An 18472-nucleotide genomic window follows, 5' to 3' on the forward strand; every position below is an offset into this window, starting at 1 on the left:
CACACAGCCTCTTGGGGACAGAGAAGGGGTAAATGACTTGACCTGCCGCTGCTGGGGCAGTCGGGGTGGGGACCCCGGCCTCTCTGGGCCTGAAGAAGGGTGTAGCAGGCAGAGGGCAGAGGCCAGAAAGGACTGCGGTGGGAGCCTGGTGAGCAGAGGGAGCAGAAGGGGGAGGTGGGTTTCCGAGGGGAGCAGAAGGAATAAAAGTCAGACTTCCTGCCGGAAGGAAGGAGACCCGTGGGCTGCGTTTCCTTCCTCAAAGAGCCCAGAGCCAGGCTCCAGCCTGGGGGCCCTGGTGGTTTGGGGTCCAGCCTCGGGGGTGGGGACGGCCACAGAGGCTCTGGAGGGGCTCTCCTCCCCCCCACCCTGCTGTGGCGGAGGAGCCCGCAGCTCCAGCCCCCGTTGTCATGGTTATCAGAGCAGCCAACTCCCCTAGATCAGGAGCGCTGGTGAGCTGGCACCCTCTGCTTGGCCGCTCTCCCCTGCTCTCTGCGCATCTCCCCCAGCTCGGAGGAGAGCGCGCCTCGCACCGCAGCAGCCGGGGGCGCTCTGAGAGGTACAGGGGGAGGTGCAGGAGGACGCGGGCCTCCGAGCCGCTGGGGCCATGAGCGGCCACAGGAGGCAGCCTAGCCGCCGGGGCCAGGTAGGTCAGGAGCGGCTGGGCCCCTCAGGGCCAGCCCGGGCCCTCCCAGATGGTCGGCGGCCTCTGGCGCCCTGCGGCGGGCCCTTCTTGGGGAAGTGGTGTCTTTGCAGCGTCGCTCCCTGGTCTCTGCCCTCCGCCCGTCTCTGGGCGCCTGGTGCCATCAGCCTCACTGCCTGTCTCTCTGCCCCTCGCACAGGCCCGGGAGAAGGAGAAGATGAAGGAAGCCAAGGACGCCCGCTACACCAACGGGCATCTCTTCACCACCATCTCGGTCTCGGGCATGACCATGTGCTATGCCTGTAACAAGAGCATCACAGCCAAGGAGGCCCTCATCTGCCCCAGTAAGTTGCCTGGATCTGACTCTGCCCGCTGACCCTCATCTTGCGCTCTGTCCTTTCTGCCCTGGATCCGTAGGGTCACTCTCTTGGAGCCCCAGTGGGGCCCTGGGCCGCATGCCTGACCCCTCGCCCCCCCTGCCTCCCTCCGCGGGGTGCAAGCAGGGCTGTGGGAGTTGGGAGAGGGGAGGCTGGGGGGCCGCCCTTGCAGCTGTTGTCCACTGGGCGTCCCCCGGGTGTCCCCTGGCTCTCCGAGCAGCTGCTGAGGGTTAGGGGAACTGTTTGGAGAAGGATCAGGAATGTCCTGCTGTGTGGGGAGCTGGGCAGAGTGGGGGCTGGGAGGTGGGGAGGTGGCTGGCCACAGTCTTGCACCTGCTTCTGCCTGTCTCCCGGGGCAGATCTGCAAGGTCAGGACTCGGGGGTCCCCTTTCCCTTCCCTTTCTCTTGGCCGGGTGGAGCCTGAAATTTTTCCCCCCTGCAGTCTGAAGTAGAGGACAGGGTCAGGGCCCGTGTCTCAGATTTCCAGCGCGACCGGATAGAGCGTGAGAAAGGGAAAGCAGCAGGAGAGGGTGTGTTGAGGGATAGAGGTCAGAACTCCCAACCTTCGCCCGCATCTGAGGCAGTCCGGGGCACTCGGCCTTCCCCAGGGTGCCGGGATGCCTGCACAGAAGGCTCCTTCCCCCCTAGTTTAAGGCCCAGCTGCCTCTGGCCGGGGCACTGCCGGGTCTCCAAGCTGCTGATGGCAGGCCTGGGGCTCCAGCTCTCGGTCCCTGTGCAGCTGGAAAGCCATCTCAGAGTTAGGAGGTTGAGGAGGGAACCCCCAGTCCTGATCCCCCGAGACCTGACAGAGTTCCCCATTGGGAAGCTTGTTGCCAGGGGAACCGGGGAAGCAGGCGGCAAGCGCTATTTTGAGAGCAGGTGGAAAGCGGAGGTTTGATCCAGAGACACTGGGTGCTGGGGTAGAAGAAGGGAGCTCTAGGGGAGTGGGGCGGCCCCAGCCCCCTCCTGCCCTCCCCCACCCCACCCCGCTTGCCCTGTATTTGTGGAAGTGAGCCTGCTGCTGGGTATTGTCTGCGGGAGCCACAGTTTCCTGTGTTGTTGGACACGGCAGAGGGAGCAGGAGAGGGCAGAGGCACGCTGGGGACAGGGACAGCTAGCGGTCCCACTGCCAGGGCCCAGCCACGTTTCCTCTCCTGCCCCATGGCAGACAGAGTGTGGTGACCGTGGGTTCCCTGGGCCTGGACGTGGGGGGAAGGTGGGGGTCAGAGAGGAACCATGGGGAAGGGGGCCGGCTCTGGGGGGGGCAAGACAGGGTCTGTCCCCGCCCTGGCACCGGGGGGGGGTGGGCGAGACAGGGTCTGTCCCCGCTCTGGCACCCGGGGGGCAAGACAGGGTCTGTCCCCGCTCTGGCACCAGGGCCAGCAGCCTGTGAATTGCTTGGGCCTGGCCACGGTTCATGGGCACACGCGGAGCACAGTAGCAGCGGCCTGGCCTCAGAACACAACCAGGCCGGGGTTTCAGTCCTGACTGTGCCACTGGCTGCCTGAGCTCTGGCTGGGGGCTCTGACCTCTCCGGGTGGCGGGCCCCTCTCTGTGAAATGACAATCCTTGACTCTCCCCCAAAGGGTTGTTAGGATCAAGTAAACATGGGCCACGTGCTGGGAGCTCTGGGGGTGCAAGCCGCCCCCTGCCCCTGGCCCCCACCTCAGCTGCTCCGTGCCTGGTTCTGTCCCGTGGGCGTCCGCTCCCATCTGTCACTCTCAGCCACCCCTGTGCTCCTTGAGCTCGTCTCTGGCAGCCAGAACCCCTTCTTCCCTCCTGGGCCACCCTGCAGGTCACCTTTGGGTCGGGGTGGCCACCTGGGCCGCTCGCCTGCTTTCCTGCTGGAAGGAAGGGGGAGGAGGAGGTGTGGGGAGCGTCGGGTCACTGGAAGGCTGGGGCATCCGCAACTGTGTGGCTGGGGGCAGTGGGGGGAGGGAGCCAGGTGTCTGGATGCAGGCATGCGCCCCCTCGGCCACCCCTCACCCTCTCTGCCCCGCCCCCCAGCCTGCAATGTGACTATCCACAACCGCTGTAAAGACACGCTCGCCAACTGCACCAAGGTCAAACAGAAGGTGAGCTGGAGGGCCGCGGGCTGGGGAGAGGGTCGTGTGCCCGCCCTTTCTGTTCACTCCTCCCCTGTGCTCACCGCGGGGCAGCCCGCACCCTGCGCTCCAGGCCCTGGGCCCCGCGTGGCCAGCCTGCTGCTCTGGACGTAGCCCTGGCGCTGGGCTCGGTGTCCCTCATGCCCGAGATCACTGTGCCCCGTGGGGCCAGCACCCAGCTCCTGCCCCCCACCTCCACCAGCTCCACCCCCACCTCCTGTGGGGGTGACCCTTGGTGACAGCTGTCCCCCGTGTCTCTCTTTCACTCTGTCCCACAGCAACAGAAAGCCGCCCTGTTGAAGAACAACACTGCCTTGCAGTCTGTCTCCCTTCGCAGTAAGAGTGAGTCGTGGGGGCACACAGGACACCCCGTGCAGAATCCTCCTCCATGGGACCCCAGGCCTCTCTCAGCCTGCGGGCTCTGCTGCCCCCCACAGTCATTCCCCGGGCGGTACCCTCCTCCCCTCGGTTGGACGGTTGGACGTGGGCGGTGGCCCAGTAGGGATGTCTAGCCTCTCAGGCTGAGGGGCAGGGCAGGAGTCTCACGGGGTGGGGGGAGGCTCAGGTTGGCTGGTTGTCTGAGCACAGGTCGCGCACTCGGGAGCGTTGCTGGGGGCCGCCCAGCGCCAGTCAGACAACTGGTGCCATAGAAAGAGCAGGGTCCGGTCCCTGCTCCGCTGAGCACCCCTGGACGAGTCCCCTGACCTCGTGAGCCTCAGTGTGCTTGTAGGCTTCTTTTGGGGACGAGATGAGCCAGGACATATGTTAGGAATAGTGCTCAGGTGTCCCCCAACCTTTCCCGGACTGGGGGCCAGGCTGGGGATGGGGTGGCGGAGGAGGCCTCATTTCTAGTCCACGAACCTGGGAGGTCCGGATTCCGGGAAGCAGTAGTGATGACGTTCGGCTGCTCCTGTCCCCCTGCAGCTACCCCCCGGGAGCGGCCGAGCTCTGCCATTTACCCCTCAGACAGCTTCCGGCAATCCCTGCTCGGTTCCCGCCGCGGCCGCTCCTCCTTGTCACTGGCCAAGAGTGTCTCTACCACCAACATCGCTGGGTACGCCCCTGCTTGGGGAAGGGACAGCCGGGCGGGGGCGTGGAGGGTGGAAGTGGGCACCTGGAGGCCTGCAAGGGCGGTCCCTCCCGGCCCTGAGCTCGGGGCCATAGACCGGGAAGGAGGACTCCGGGTGCCTTCCCCTCAGACCCCAGCCCCGGTTCCCCATCTGGGGAGGAGGGCTCCGTCCCCCGAGTCGGGGTGACGTAGACCCTGTCCCCTCAGACACTTCAACGAAGAGTCCCCCCTGGGGCTGCGGCGGATCCTGTCCCAGTCCACGGACTCCCTCAACATGCGGAACCGGACCCTGTCCGTGGAGTCCCTCATTGACGAAGGTGACGGCCGGCCGGGGGAAGGCCTGCGGGGGGCGGGGCCCAGCGAGGGGGGTCGGGCTCAGCGTGGGCCCTGCTGACGTCCAGGTGCAGAGGTGATCTACAGCGAGCTGATGAGTGACTTTGAGACGGACGAGAGGGACTTCGCAGCCGACTCGTGGAGCTTGGCCGTGGACAGCGGCTTCCTGCAGCAGCAGAAGAAGGAGGTGATGAAGCAGCAGGACGTCATCTACGGTGAGCCCAGGCCGCCAGGCTCCTCTCGCTGACCAGGGCTTGTCCACGACCTTCCTCCAGCCGGTGGTCCCTCCCAGGCCCCATCTTTACTCCTTCCTTCGAGCCGGTTCTCCTCCTTTGCCGCCGTCCGGTGCCACCCCTGGCGCCACGCTGGGGACCCGTGGCTCTTGCCCCAAACAGCTTACGGCCTGAGATGGCAAGGCCTAAAGGGAAAACGTAGTTAAAGAAACACTCATACCATGCCAGTGCGGAATGTCACCGTGGAGGGGGCCTGGGAAACCTCCCACCAGGCCTGCGGTCCCCAGCCTGGGCCCTGCCCGTGCGGCCTGGCCTAGGTGCGGGGTCCGATGAGCCGTCACCCCGCAGAGCTCATCCAGACGGAGCTGCACCATGTGCGGACGCTGAAGATCATGACACGGCTGTTCCGCGCGGGCATGCTGGAGGAGCTGCAGCTCGAGCCCGGCGTGGTGCAGGGGCTGTTCCCCTGCGTGGACGAGCTCAGCGACATCCACACGCGCTTCCTCAGCCAGTTGCTGGAACGCCGCCGCCAGTCCCTGTGCCCCGGCAGCACCCGCAACTTCGTCATCCACCGCTTGGGTGACCTGCTCATCAACCAGGTGGGCAGGGTCGCCGCTGCCGGGAGCCAGTGGGCAGGAGGCCGGAGCAAGGCTGGGGACTAGGCCAGGGACTAGGCCGTGGCTTTGTGGGACCTGCTGAGCTGGCCTGCCCACCCCCCCCCCCCCCGCCCCTGCCCTCTAGTTCTCAGGTCCCAGCGCCGAGCAGATGCGGAAGACCTACTCGGAGTTCTGCAGCCGCCACACCAAGGCCTTAAAGCTCTACAAGGAGCTGTGCGCGCGCGACAAGCGGTTCCAGCAGTTCATCCGGGTGAGCGGACCTGGCGCTGCCAGCCGACCCCATGGCCCGAACCCCGCCTGCCCATTCTGGGGGCCATGGCGCGCTGCTGCTGGCTCAGCCGGTTCCCACCAGCCCCTGTGGCGTGTGTCAGTGATGACCCCCTTCTCCGCCAGCGATAACCCCTGTTCACTCCTTGGTCTGGTTGTTCCTCATCCTCAACCCAGGGGGTGCGCTCCCCATTCCCAGGCACAGTCACCTAAGGCCATGGGAGGGCACCAGTGCTTGGGCTCCAAGGGCATGTTCTTGGACCCCCTCCCCGCGCACACCAGCCCTGAGCCCCGCCTGTGCCCTTGCAGAAGGTGACGCGGTCCGCGGTGCTGAAGCGGCATGGGGTGCAGGAGTGCATCCTGCTGGTGACCCAGCGCGTCACCAAGTACCCGGTGCTCATCAGCCGCATCCTGCAGCACTCCCACGGTGAGGGCGGGGCGCTCCCGGTGACCCAGGTCGGGGCGGGAGGGGCACCAACTGGCTGCGCCTCATGCTGCCCCCGCGCAGGGCCCGAGGAGGAGCGCCAGGACCTGACCACGGCCCTGGGGCTGGTGAAGGAGCTGCTGTCCAACGTGGACCAGGATGTGCACGAGCTGGAGAAGGGGGCCCGCCTGCAGGAGATCTACCACCGCATGGACCCGCGGGCGCAGGCCCCGGTGCCCGGCAAGGGCCCGTTCGGCCGGGAGGAGCTCCTGCGACGCAGGCTCATCCACGACGGCTGCCTCCTGTGGAAGACGGCGACCGGCCGCTTCAAAGGTGAGTGCGTGGCGAGTGGAGGCCCCCGTGGCGTGTGGGGAGGGAGGGGCCTCCAGCCTGCGCCACTTGTCTGCACAGGGGGGCATCTGGGGAGATGCGGTCTGGGGGCCGGCAGCGAAGTCCAAATCCCGTATTTCCGCCCGTGGGCCACACGGGGCTTCCCTGCCAGGATGGGCCCCTGCGTGCCCGGAGAGCTACCGGTTTGACGAGGACAGAGAATCTCCACGATGGGGGTGGGGGTGGGGCGAGAGTGGGGCACCTAGCAGGGCTCCAGAATGGGCCTCGGGGAGACAGCCAGGAAAGCCCGGGCAGGAAGCTGAGCCGGAGGAGTCCAGGAGGGACGGAGCAGACAGAGCAGAGGGGACTGGGGTGGGGCCGGGGCCACAGTTTCCCATCCTCGTTTCCCAGACCCGCCGGCCGCGTCTTTCCCACCTAGAGCAAGGCCAAGAGCGCAGCAGGCCTGGGCTTGGGGTGTGAGCCTGCCTGAGCCCCGTCCGCTGCCGTGAAATCCCCTCTCCACGGGCTGGGGGACGGCAGTGCCGACGGGTCCCTTCCTTCCTCCCTGTTTCTCTCTTTCCCATCCCTCCCACGCAGCAGCTAAGAATATAAACCGCGGCGTTAAAAATAGCAAGGCTGGAGAGCTTTATTTCTGAAGCATTTAGCAAAAGCCCTCCCCTCTGTGTGCCCACAGTTTAGTAAGCTCTGCAAGGACAGCGGGAGAGCATGTGCTCTCTTGACTGTGACCTCTGAGTTCTAGGGACTTGACCTTTAGTGCCCCCCCCCCCCCCCCCCCGCCCCGCACCAGTGTTGAGGTGGGGGCCTCAGGATCAGCGCGGCAGGAGGGCGGGGCGGAGGAGGGCGGAGGAGGCGGCTGTGGGGTCCAGGGAGCTGGGGTCACTGCTGCGGGAGGGAGGCATGAGAAGCCCCATCCGCTTCGGGCCGAGGGATTTCAGGGCGCGCAGCTGGAAAGCTCTGCCGTTAGCTGTGAGGTGGGGAAGCCCCTCCTGCTCTGGGAATGCTTTGGACCCTCACAAAAATTCTGCACCCCCTCACCCGGAAAGATACCTGTGCATGTCGTATTCCTGAGTAAAAATACACCACCTCGGGAGGTTTGCAGAGCCTCCGCGGCCTGGCGGGGGACTCGCTTGGGGTCTCTAGTCCCCAGGTGAACCAACCAGCTTCGGCTGGGTGAAGACGGTTTTCCTCTGATGCCCTGGTGACCCCTTCCCGGCTCCTCGAGCCGAGATGCTCTTCAAGCTCGTAGGAAGGGCACATTTCCCCCTGGCGCCCCTGAGCTGGAAGGACGGGCAGGCGGGAGCTGCAGAGGGAGGATGAAGCCGTCCAAGGGGGGAGAGGCCGGGAAGAGAGTCGTCGGGGCCCCTGAGGAGGCGGCTAGCTGCTGCCCCGGCCTCTGACGCGGCCCGCCCTCCCTTCAGACGTCCTGATGCTGCTGATGACGGACGTGCTGCTGTTCCTGCAGGAGAAGGACCAGAAGTACATTTTTCCCGCCCTGGTGAGCTCTTCCTCCCCCTCTCTCGTCACAGACAGGGCTCACAGGCCCTTCTTCCTTTCCTACCCAGGCCGGAATCCCCCAGAGCCCAACAGTCAGGATTGTAATTATTACTACAGTATCGTGAGGAGTAAAAACAGCTAATACTGTGCACGGACACTTACGTGCTATGGGGAAGGCCCGGCATGATCCCTTTTTCGTAGACAAGGAAAGTAAACCTTAAAGGTGTTTGGGTTTTTTTCCCCTCAGTTTATTTGTTTATTTATGTTATTATTATTTTTAAAGACTTCATTTATTCATTTGGGAGAGAGAGATCAAGAGCAGGGGAGCAGCAGAGGCAGAGGGAGAAGCTGACTCCCTGCTGGGTAGGGAACGGGATACAGGGCTTGATCTCAGGACCCTAGATCATGACCTGAGCTGAAGGCAAATGCTTAAATGACTGAGCCACCCAGGCGCCCCTGAGTTTATTTATTTTCTAGTAATCTCTACCCCCAACGTGGGGCTTGAACCCACAACCCCAAGATCAAGAGTCACACAGTCCCCCGCCTGAGCTGGCCGGGCGCCCCAATAAACCTTAATGTCAGTGAATCTGTCAGAGGTTATGGGTGCTCCCAAGTGCCCTCTGGCCGTGCCAGAGCTGGGGCTCTGGAGTCCCTCAGGTACTGCAGAAAGACCGAAGACCAGAGACCCCAGGTCAGGTTCCCGGGCTGAGTCCTTCCTTTCTGACCCGCAGGACAAGCCCTCCGTGGTATCGCTGCAGAATCTGATTGTGCGGGACATTGCCAACCAGGAGAAAGGGATGTTCCTGATCAGCGCCGCGCCCCCGGAGATGTACGAGGTCCACACGGCGTCCCGGGATGACCGGAGCACCTGGATCCGCGTCATTCAGCAGAGCGTGCGCGTGTGAGTGTGTGCATGGCCTCCAGGATCCCGCCGCTTCGGGCCCTGCCACAGCACTCCCTGGGGGAGAACCCAGGGTTCAGAGGGGGAGGAACACGGAGGCCCCGGGGCTGGAAAGGTCATCTGTGCCGTCACACTGAGTGTGTCTTGTGCCATGACACCCCCGAGCTCTTCTTGGGAGTGGGAGTCCCGCAGTGTCCCACCTGGCGGCCGGCAGGACACCCACAGGGACAGGAGCACCTGAGGCTGCGGCAGTGGGCTGTTGCTGGGACCGTGTTGCATTTTACCTTTATTTTCTAAAAACTAATGGGAAAGGAAACGAAATCCCTGAGACTAGAGCCCAACCCCACACAGTCGAGGCAAGAAGGGAACTGTCCCATGTGCTGAGGCTGCGGACTTCCAGCTTCTGGGGGAGACACGTGGGATTTGAGACCCTCGATGGAGCTTCTTTGTAATCTGCGTGCGAAACGTTCAAAACAGATTCTTGAAGATTATGCCAAAAAGAAACTCAATCGGGATATTTCTCGGTTCTTTTAGCATTAGAAACGGGTTTTTTCCACTCGGTAACGTGTGAGTTTTTGTTTTACTTCTGCGATTCAGACTTTTGAACCAATTTTTGAGAAATGCACACGAAGCAGGACATCGGCGACTCTAGGAGAATCGTGCCAAATCCCGTCCGGCCACACGCAGGCCCGTGGGGGCCTCTGTTAGCGTATTGATATTTCTCATCATGAAAATTACAGTTCATACTTTCTGATCAATGTCTCGAGCTTCTGCCGTGTTCGGAGCATTGCTAGACTTTTCATTTTAGTTCTAACAACAACAACAAAAACAGTGAAGAAGATATCATACCCATTTTAAAGATGAGAAGTAGAGGTTGCCGCCTGGTAAATAGCGGGGCCAGGATTTGGGCCCAGTTGGCTTCATGCCAAGCCCTGTGGTGTCCGTCCTTGCGATGCGACCCCCGCAGGTGGCCTGTGGAGGGGCATACAGACCAGGAAATTGGGATGATGGGCGTGAAGAAAAGCAGGGGTTTGGGAGTGAGCAAAGCCAGCGCTTGGGGCTGGAGAATCTTCCAGGGAAGGACTATGTTCAGGAAGGAGGCTGATTCCTGATCCCTCGACCCGCCCAACCTCACCCCACTCTTACTTACCCTTTAGGTGCCCATCCAGAGAGGACTTCCCCCTGATTGAGACAGAGCACGAGGCTTACCTGCGCCGAATCAAGAGTGAGTCTGCCCACAGAGCTCGCCAAGTAAATTATAATGCATCCCCATGACGGATGGTAGCAGGCCTGGTTCGAGGGTCAGTGCTGGGAAGGACTGATGCAGACCCATGACCAGAAGGGATTGTGGAGGGAAAAGAGCAAGGCTGAGCACGGCATAGGGTGTATGCTACCTCTGGCATAAAAATAACGGGGATAGGTGTGTGTCACATGTGTTGTGTGTGTGTGTGTACACATGTGTGTAATATCTCCGAAAGGGGAGCTGGGAGGACCAGGGTGGAGACATTAATCTACTTTTTAGACTTTTATTAGAGTATGAACTAACTGCTATATAAAAATACCAACAGGGGCGCCTGGGTGGCTCAGCGGGGTAAAGCCTGCTGCAGGATGCCGTCCGTGAGGGTGACGGAGCCCTGAGAGGGAGTCCAGCGCCATAAAATCTTTATTTAAAAAAAAAAAAAAAGACCAACAAAAATCAGTTTTTTGTTTTTTTTTTTTAAGATTTTATTTATTTATTTGACAGACAGAGATCACAAGTAGGCAGAAAGGCAGGCAGAGGTTGGGGAGGGGGAGCAGGCTCGTCGCTGAGCAGAAAGCCTGATGTGGGGCTTGATCCCAGGACCCTGAGTTCATGACCTGAGCCGAAGGCAGAGGCTTTAATCCACTGAGCCACCCAGGTGCCCCAATAAATAAAATCTTTATTTAAAAAAAGGAAAAAAGAAAGTTGATACATTACTTTTTCCAAAAAAGGGTTTTCTTTTTCATAAATGCCCCAAATCCAGAATTAAATACTACCACTCAGCCCAGCCCTGGGCCCCCAGCCCTGGGGCTGCCCTTCCAGCTTGGCTTTCTGGCTACACATCCCCGCCCCCCCCCCCCAGTGCGGTCCCCGGCACCACCCTTCCCCCTAGCCGCCCCCCCCTGCCCTCCCCTCCTCCATCAGCCCCTGCCGTGTGCTCATCTGTCCCCATATCCACAGTGGAGCTTCAACAGAAAGACCAGGCCTTGGTTGAGCTGCTGCAGGAGAAGGTCGGGCTGTTTGCCGAGATGACCCATTTCCAGGTGGACGGGGATGGTGGCGGCTTGACCCTGCCGACCCTACCCAGGGGCCTTTTCCGCTCCGAGTCCCTGGAGTGCCCCCGCGGAGAGCGGCTGCTGCAGGATGCCATCCGGGAGGGTGAGGGAGCCCTGAGGGGGAGTCCAGCGCCATCGCTCGGGCTAGACCGGGGCACGGCCCCACTGTCCCTAAACTCCCTGTGGCACCCGGTGTGGGGGAGGCTGGGGAGGAGGCTCGTCTTTGCTGCTGTCGGACACCTCGTCCTCCGTACATTTGTGCTGCCCTTTCAGTGTCCTTCGGTGACCTTTGCCTTGTGCAGGGTGGAATGAGTGGGGTCCCCGGGGTGCCTGACGGCTGCGTGGGCCTTGGGTGGAAGGCGCCCTGTGGTTCCCTGCAGGGTTCCGTGGGGCTCCCCCGCTTACCTCCCCCCTTCCCCGTAGTGGAGGGTCTGAAAGACCTCCTGGTTGGGCCCGGAGTGGAGCTGCTCCTGACAGCCCAGGAACCAGCCTTGCCCGGGGACCTCGACAGCGGCGGTAGCACAAGTCCTGGGGTCACTGCCAGTGAGTGCCTGGGCTGGGGCCATGGTGGTGGGTGGGAGGGAGGGCCTGGACCCGGGGACCAGAGCTCAGCCCGTGCTCTCCGCTCTCCGCAGATGGTGAGGCCGGAACCTTCAATGGCTCCACTGAGCTCTGCGGAACCGACTCGGACTCCAGCCGGAAGGTGGGCCTCCCGCAGGTGTGAGCGCTGGCCGGGGGCAGGAGGGGCCAAGGGCCTGTGGACCCCTGACACAGAGCTGTGGGGGACAGGTGCCTGCGACTCCCGACCTTGCCTCTCTTTGCAGGACCGGAACGGAAATCAGCTGAGAGCCCCCCAGGAGGTGAGGTGGGAAGCTGCTGGCGGAGCCCCCCAAAGGGCGGGCCTTTTGGCTGAGAAATGCGAGCCCAGTGCGGGGTGGCGGTGGGGAGAGCGGACGTCTGAGAGCGTCTGCAGGCCTGCTGGCCCCAGACCCACATTCAGTCACCTTCTGGCCAGCTCTCCCATCCCGAGGCTTGGGCCCTGTCCCCACCCTCTCCTCTGTCCTCAGGAAGCGCTGCAGCGATTGGTCAATCTCTATGGGCTTCTGCACGGCCTCCAGGTCAGCGGGGCCGGGGCTGGACCGGGCAGGGGAGGAGCCTGAGCGGGGCCGCCTGTCCACCGGGGTGGCGCGTTGCGTGGCCCTGGCCCGGGCCTCGGGGCCCCCGCAGCGAGGGCTCTGACGCACCCGCGGGGCCCCCCTCGCCCGCAGGCGGCCGTGGCGCAGCAGGACACGCTGATGGAGGCGCGGTTCCCCGAGGGCCCCGAGCGGCGGGAGAAGCTGGCGCGCGCCAACTCCCGGGACGGGGAGGCCGGCCGCGCCGCGCCCGCGCCCGACAAGCAGGCCACCGAGCTGGCGCTCCTGCAGCGACAACACGCGCTGCTGCAGGAGGAGCTGCGGCGCTGCCGGCGGCTGGGCGAGGAGCGCGCCACCGAGGCGGGCAGCCTGGAGGCGCGGCTCCGCGAGAGCGAGCAGGCGCGCGCGCGGCTGGAGCGCGAGGCGGAGGAGGCCCGCAGGCAGCTGGCCGCGCTGGGCCACAGCGAGCCGCCCCCGGCCGAGGCGCCCTGGGCGCGCAGACCGCTGGACCCGCGGCGCCGCAGCCTCCCCGCGGGCGACGCCCTGTACCTGAGCTTCACGCCCCCGCAGGTAAGGGAGCGGGCGCTGGCGGGGGGGTGCGCGGGGGCTGCCCCCGAGGGGGCGGGCGTCGGCGCCCCCGGGGGCGCGAGGCCGCGGCCGGACAGCTGGGACTGGGGAGGCGACCGCGGCGCCGGCGGGGCATGGGTGCTGCGGGCCCGGCCGAGCTCACTCCCCAGCCCGCTGCCTTTCCTGCCGGACCGTCACAGCCCAGCCGAGGCCACGAGCGCCTGGATTTGTCTGTGACCATTCGCTCTGTCCATCGACCCTTTGAGGACCGAGAGAGGCAGGACCTGGGCAGCCCCGAGGAGCGGCTGCAGGACAGCAGCGACCCGGACACGGGCAGCGAGGAGGAGGGGGGCTGCCGCCTGTCCCCGCCCCACAGTCCGCGAGGTGAGGCCCGAATGGCCGTTGGGGGGGTGCTGCCGGGACGCTTAGGGGGGCCCCCCGCCATCACATCTGAGGTGCCGGTGACTCTTGGGAGGGACACACGGGACACACCTGCGGCCTTTCCCGGAGCAGAGCGGGGAGTGGAGCTCTAGGAACCAAAGGAGGTAGCAGACCCCGCAGTAAGTCTGTGATATCAGCCTTTTCTTTTTCTTTTTTAAAAAAAGGTTTATTTATTTGGCAGAGAAATCACAAGCAGGTGTGGGGTGCGGGGTGGGGGGGGAGCAGGCTCCTCACTGAGCAGAGAGCCTGATCCAGGGCTGGATCCCAGGACCCTGAAACCATGACCCCAGCCAGAGGCAGAGGCTTTAACCCACTGAGCCACCCAGGCGACCCGATGACAGCCTTTTTAAGTAGAAATAGTTTGTTTTATTTTAATTTATTTATTTGACAGCTCTCAAGTAGGCAGAGAGGCAGGCAGAGAGGGAGGAGGAAGTGGGCTCTGAGTTGAGCAGGGAGTCTGATGGGGGACTGGATCCCAGGACCCTGGGATCATGACCTGAACCGAAGGCAGATGCTCAACCGACTGAGCCACTCAGGCACCCCTAAACATAGATTTCTAAGTAAAAAAAAAAATTCTTAAGACTGTTGAAGTTCTTTTTTTTTTTTTTTTTTTTTTTTTTAAAGATTTTTTTTATTTATTTATTTGACAGAGAGAAATCACAAGTAGTCGGAGAGGCAGGCAGAGAGAGAGAGACGGAAGCAGGCTCCCTGCTGAGCAGAGAGCCCGATGCGGGACTCGATCCCAGGACCCTGAGATCATGACCTGAGCCGAAGGCAGCGGCTTAACCCACTGAGCCACCCAGGCGCCCAAGACTGTTGAAGTTCTTATAGTTGATTTAGGAAATACAGAATAACCTAAAGCTAGTGTGACTTTATATAACAATCTTAAAATATTTTGCATGGTATTAGCCAAAGTGTATCTCCCTATCCTCAGAAAGGATACACAGTAGGCAGGTGTGGGCACATTCCTTCCAGTGTGGACAGAGGTTTCGGCTCACCCATGGGGCACTGTTGGTGCAGGGGTGCACCTGCTGGCCAGAGCCTGTGTCCTCCCACTGACTCTGCCCCATCCCCCTGCAGACTTCACCCGAATGCAGGACATCCCAGAAGAGATCGAGAGTCGCGACGGGGAGCCTGTGGCTTCAGAGAGCTAAGGGGGCCCCTCATTCCGTCCTGTGCCCCCAGGAAGAACACACCAGGGGAGGCAAACTCTGGAGCCTCCAGTGTGCCGTCGGCAAGGGAACATTGGAAAGAACTGCCGACTGCCCCTGCCGGCTCTGGGGCTCCTCGGACCCCTGGGGCCGCTGGGAAGCTGGGGGGAAATGGGCCACAGCACCTCCTGCTGGTATCCAGGAGCTACACCACGGATGCCAGCTTTTCATGCCTTCTTCCCTCTACTTTAGGAAAATTTATTTATTTATTGTTTATTAGTTACACGGGGAGTGGGGAGATTTAGAGGACCAGGGACACGGGAACCAAGCCATAGGGATGAGGGGGCCTTGTCCTGCAACACTACTGGGGCTTATTCAGGCTAAACAACGCCCCCCCCTCCAGCAACACCTGAGAGGCGGTGCCAAGGACCAGGCCACCCTTCCAGAAGGGCTGTGGGCGGGGCCGTGCTCCCCTTCCCTCCCCTGCTCACTGCTGGGCTCCTTTCTCTCCATCCATCCTGGAGACCCCAGGGAGCTAGCCTGGCTCCCCGGAGTCGAGGGCAAGGTGGCGGTGACGGCTCTGTTGGAGGGGGAGGGGAAAGCCCACGGGACCAGAATGTTCTTTGTTGTTGTTTTCTTTTTTGTACCAAAGCCAACTGCACGTGTTTTGTATTTTTAAGAGATGATTGTAGGCAATTAGAAATCACAGCCTTCTATCTGCGCTTATCAGAAGAGCTTGCGGGGTGGGGGGGAATGGCGTCCCCTCACCGGCGGTAAAGGGGGACCTACTCTGACCTCTTCTCCAGCCATTTGGAAAACATTTAGGGTGAGTTGGGGAATCTCTGTGAACCCTGACCTCATCCGCACCTCAGCAGCCGTGACTGAAACCTCATTGTGAATTTGGGGGATTTTCCGGTGGACCCCCAGTGCCCACCAGCCCCTGCCATTTTCTGCCAATTTGATTGTTTAAAAAAGAAAAGATAAAGCAAGGAAAATTAAAGACCTGGAACCCCCACGAGTTGCTGTCTCCATGCTTGCCAGCCCTAGGGCCGCGCCAGTGTCCCCTCCAGAGGAGGGGCAGGCCACCTCCCCCGGCACAGGCCACTCCCATAACAAAGTGCCATGAGCCCTTGTTGTGGGCGCTGACAACCGCAAATACATGGGTCAAAATGAAGGGCACTTAGGGTCCAGGGGCTGTTGGGGATTCCAGAATTAGAAAACTGGTCTCGGCCTCATTTGCATGCCCTGCTCAGAAATGACCTCAGCCAGTGGCCCCCTCCCACCAGCGGGCCCAGTTCCTGCCGGCCTCTCTCCAGAGTCCTTCGTTTTCAGATTCAGCCCCGGCTCTGCCTCAGTCTAAAGTGTCAGAGCCCTGGGGCAACCTCTTCCAGGGGCAGCTGTTCGGTCAGTTTCAGTTCTGGGTTTTGCTCATTTCACTTCCTGTTTCTGGCTACTACCCCTGGGGCTGGGGGAGGGGCAGAGGGAGGGCGTCGGGGCTGCCCAGGCCAGCCCCTGCGCACACCTCCTCAGGGGAGAGGAACTGAAATCCTCTGGCCACCTCTCCCCTGCACCCGCCCATCTGGCCTTCAGCAGGTGCTTTCTTGTCTGTACAGGGTCTGTGCCCGGGAGGGGGTGGGTCTGGAAAGGGAAGGCTCCCCTGGCCAGGGTGGCCCAGCCTAGGGAGGCCCTGGCTCTCCACTTCCCTCCCAGCGTCTGGCTTCCGGACCTGGGGCTCCGCAGTGTGCAGCATCAGCTGGAAGCTGGGACCCCTCCAGGGTGCAGCGGACAGAGGACAACCACAGTGTGGGTGGGAGAGACTAGCACTCAGACCAAGAAAGGGGAATGCAGGTTCCTCCAACATGGTCTGATCTGGTGAAGGATGCCGGTCAGGAGAGATGCAGGGACTGGAGACACAGCACAGGGCGGGCGTGGAGAAGCCCTCAGCCCACAGGGACAGCGCTGTGCATCCCCATTAATGCTGTCTCTCTGCCATTCCTTGACCCCAAGACCTGCTGTCCACCGTTCTCTGATGCTGGACATGAGTCTGGCAATGTCGCCCGTTCTCTCCTGGGCCCTTGCTGAGCCCTTCAGAAATCCAGTCTCAGCCTCCATCCTTCCCACTGCGGTCTCAAAGCTCTCCGGCTGCTTGCTGCAGGGAGCCAGGCCCAGGGTCACCCAGTGCTCGCCGTCCTCACCAAGGAGTGCCCAGCCCCCTGCCCAGTCCTCTGCAGCACCACTCCTTCCCCGCCCACCCCTCTCCATCCGGAGGTAGGTTTGCGTGCAGTCACTCATCTAGGACTTGGACCTGTTGAAACTCTGCCTCGATACTTAACCTCCAGGCCCCATGAGGAGAGATGTCCCCCAGGGAGCCCTGAGGGGGCTGCCGGGGAGGAGGTGGCCAGAGAGGGGTACTTAGATGGGGAGGATTTTCCATCCTGAATTGACTGGGAACAGACCTGGAGTTTTGGAACCGGTTTAAACACAAAAGGGAGGAAATTAAACATCAAGAAGCTAACGTTGCTTAATGCATCTCATGATCTGGTGGCTGTTGGGAGTCCCTTCTACTCGGCAGCTGGGTGCAGCCAAGGGTGTGCTCCCGGCTTTGCTCTGGGCCCTTCAGAGGCTGGAGTGGTCAGGCTGGTGGTGGTGACGGGGGCAATGGGAGTGGGCGCTCCAGCCGGTCTGGCTTCTGCCACCTCCCTCCTTTCCAGCACCTGGCTCCCAGAAAGTCCCTTCTGATTGCTCTCCATCATCGCTGCTGGGTCTCCATGGGGACGGAAACCAAAGGCAGGACCCCCACCGCCGCCCCCGCCCTGGAGAACTCTCCTCAGAAGGAACTGGAGGGGCCAACTTTCACTTCACTCCAGAGTGGAAACATCAGCCCACAGGAGACCTCGCTGGCTCCTGGTCCCCGTCTCCCAGTTGCCTCCTCCTCCTCCTCTGGGACTCCATTTCCCATGCAGTATCAAGAGCAGCAGCCAACACACTGCTTCGGCACCGCTGAGTCTTCAACACCCCATTTTACAGACGAGAAAACCAGTCCAGAGAAGTAAAGTGACTTAGCGAGGTCCCTCCGCTGGCTCCAGTCGGAGCTCGGATGTGAGCAGGGCTGCTGATGGCGCCGTGCATGGGACAGGCAGGGGAGCTCGCGCCAGGCTCCCACTCTGCTTCCCATGTCTCCGACACACCTGTGGCCCCTCTTCTCCGCACTCCTTCCGCACCTCTCCCCTCCCCACGCCCCACCCACATCCTTGGCTTGACGTCTCCCGGCAAACTCTGCTTAGAGGACAGGCGGGGTTTTACATTGGGGCTGGGAGGATACCAGGGGTCCGGCAGCGTCTCACAGGGGCTCTCCGTGCAGGGGGCTCCCTTCCCAGGGAGCCTTCTCAGCTGGGGCTGCGGGCACCAGTTTCTCGTGGGCACCACTGGGACGCTCTGAGGCAGACACAGCACCAGGGAACTAGAGATGCGGCGTTTAAGGTGAGGGTAGGGGTGTGGGGGAGGGCACTCAGAGCCAAATGTGCACTGCCCTCTGACCCGTTAGTCTAGAACCCTTGGGAAATTCTCCCAGGAGGCAAAAAAAGGGGCAAAGAATCCTTTTGTCCACACTGAACCAGAGGTGGAAGCGGGACAGAAGGTCGAGCCCGTTGTGACGACCCAGAGGCTGGCTCCGCCGCCCTCCAGCTTTCCTCTGTCCCATCCGTTCCTCCCCCGACGGAAGACCAGAGCTCTGGAGCACTCGGGCCCAGGTGACCCCCAGCCGCCTTCAGCCACACCCGCAGGCCACTGAAGACCGCCCTCCCGGGGGCAGCCCAGGCCGGCTGCATGGTTCTGCCCCCTCCCTCCAGGTGTGTCCGTTTGTCCCAGGCGGTAACCGGGGTCAGAGCCCACCCCCACCACCGCCCTGCCCAGAGCCGGCCACCCGCCGCCTGCCTCTGTCCTTCGGGGCCAGCGGTTCCACCCGGCCCTGGCCCTGGGCCACAGCCTTCCTGGCTGATTCCGGAAGGTGTCTGCCGGGCCCCATCAGGCTCCTGTCTCCAGAGACAGGACAGCCGGGGATGAGATGGTGGCTGC

The 18472-nt window shown here is 62.3% G+C and overlaps 1 protein-coding gene across 21 annotated transcripts in view; it reads left to right on the forward strand.

Annotated features, from left to right (window-relative positions):
• The window catches only part of ARHGEF2 (Rho/Rac guanine nucleotide exchange factor 2), a 39246-nt gene extending 23830 nt beyond the window's left edge, over positions 1-15416 (forward strand). For 9 of the 21 annotated variants that reach the window (XM_059144929.1, XM_059144937.1, XM_059144943.1 and 6 more), the window contains 21 exons: positions 840-984; positions 3025-3092; positions 3401-3464; positions 4047-4176; positions 4399-4508; positions 4593-4739; positions 5106-5356; positions 5499-5624; positions 5951-6068; positions 6150-6398; positions 7835-7911; positions 8642-8811; positions 9969-10036; positions 11012-11209; positions 11530-11649; positions 11742-11824; positions 11931-11966; positions 12122-12224; positions 12375-12809; positions 13073-13190; positions 14328-15416. In XM_059144929.1, the coding sequence (XP_059000912.1) occupies positions 840-984; positions 3025-3092; positions 3401-3464; positions 4047-4176; positions 4399-4508; positions 4593-4739; positions 5106-5356; positions 5499-5624; positions 5951-6068; positions 6150-6398; positions 7835-7911; positions 8642-8811; positions 9969-10036; positions 11012-11209; positions 11530-11649; positions 11742-11824; positions 11931-11966; positions 12122-12224; positions 12375-12809; positions 13073-13190; positions 14328-14703 (3192 nt within the window). In that variant the 3' untranslated portion in view covers positions 14704-15416. Of the gene's footprint in view, positions 1-276; positions 644-839; positions 985-3024; positions 3093-3400; positions 3465-4046; positions 4177-4398; positions 4509-4592; positions 4740-5105; positions 5357-5498; positions 5625-5950; positions 6069-6149; positions 6399-7834; positions 7912-8641; positions 8812-9968; positions 10037-11011; positions 11210-11529; positions 11650-11741; positions 11825-11930; positions 11967-12121; positions 12225-12374; positions 12810-13006; positions 13191-14327 lie in introns of those variants that run through there. The other 12 variants (XM_059144933.1, XM_059144947.1, XM_059144936.1 and 9 more) reach the window with 9 other exon arrangements.
• The last annotated feature ends 3056 nt before the right edge of the window (positions 15417-18472 follow it).

Source organism: Mustela lutreola, chromosome 14, assembly GCF_030435805.1.
Source record: "Mustela lutreola isolate mMusLut2 chromosome 14, mMusLut2.pri, whole genome shotgun sequence".
NCBI classification, from domain to species: Eukaryota; Metazoa; Chordata; class Mammalia; order Carnivora; family Mustelidae; genus Mustela; species Mustela lutreola.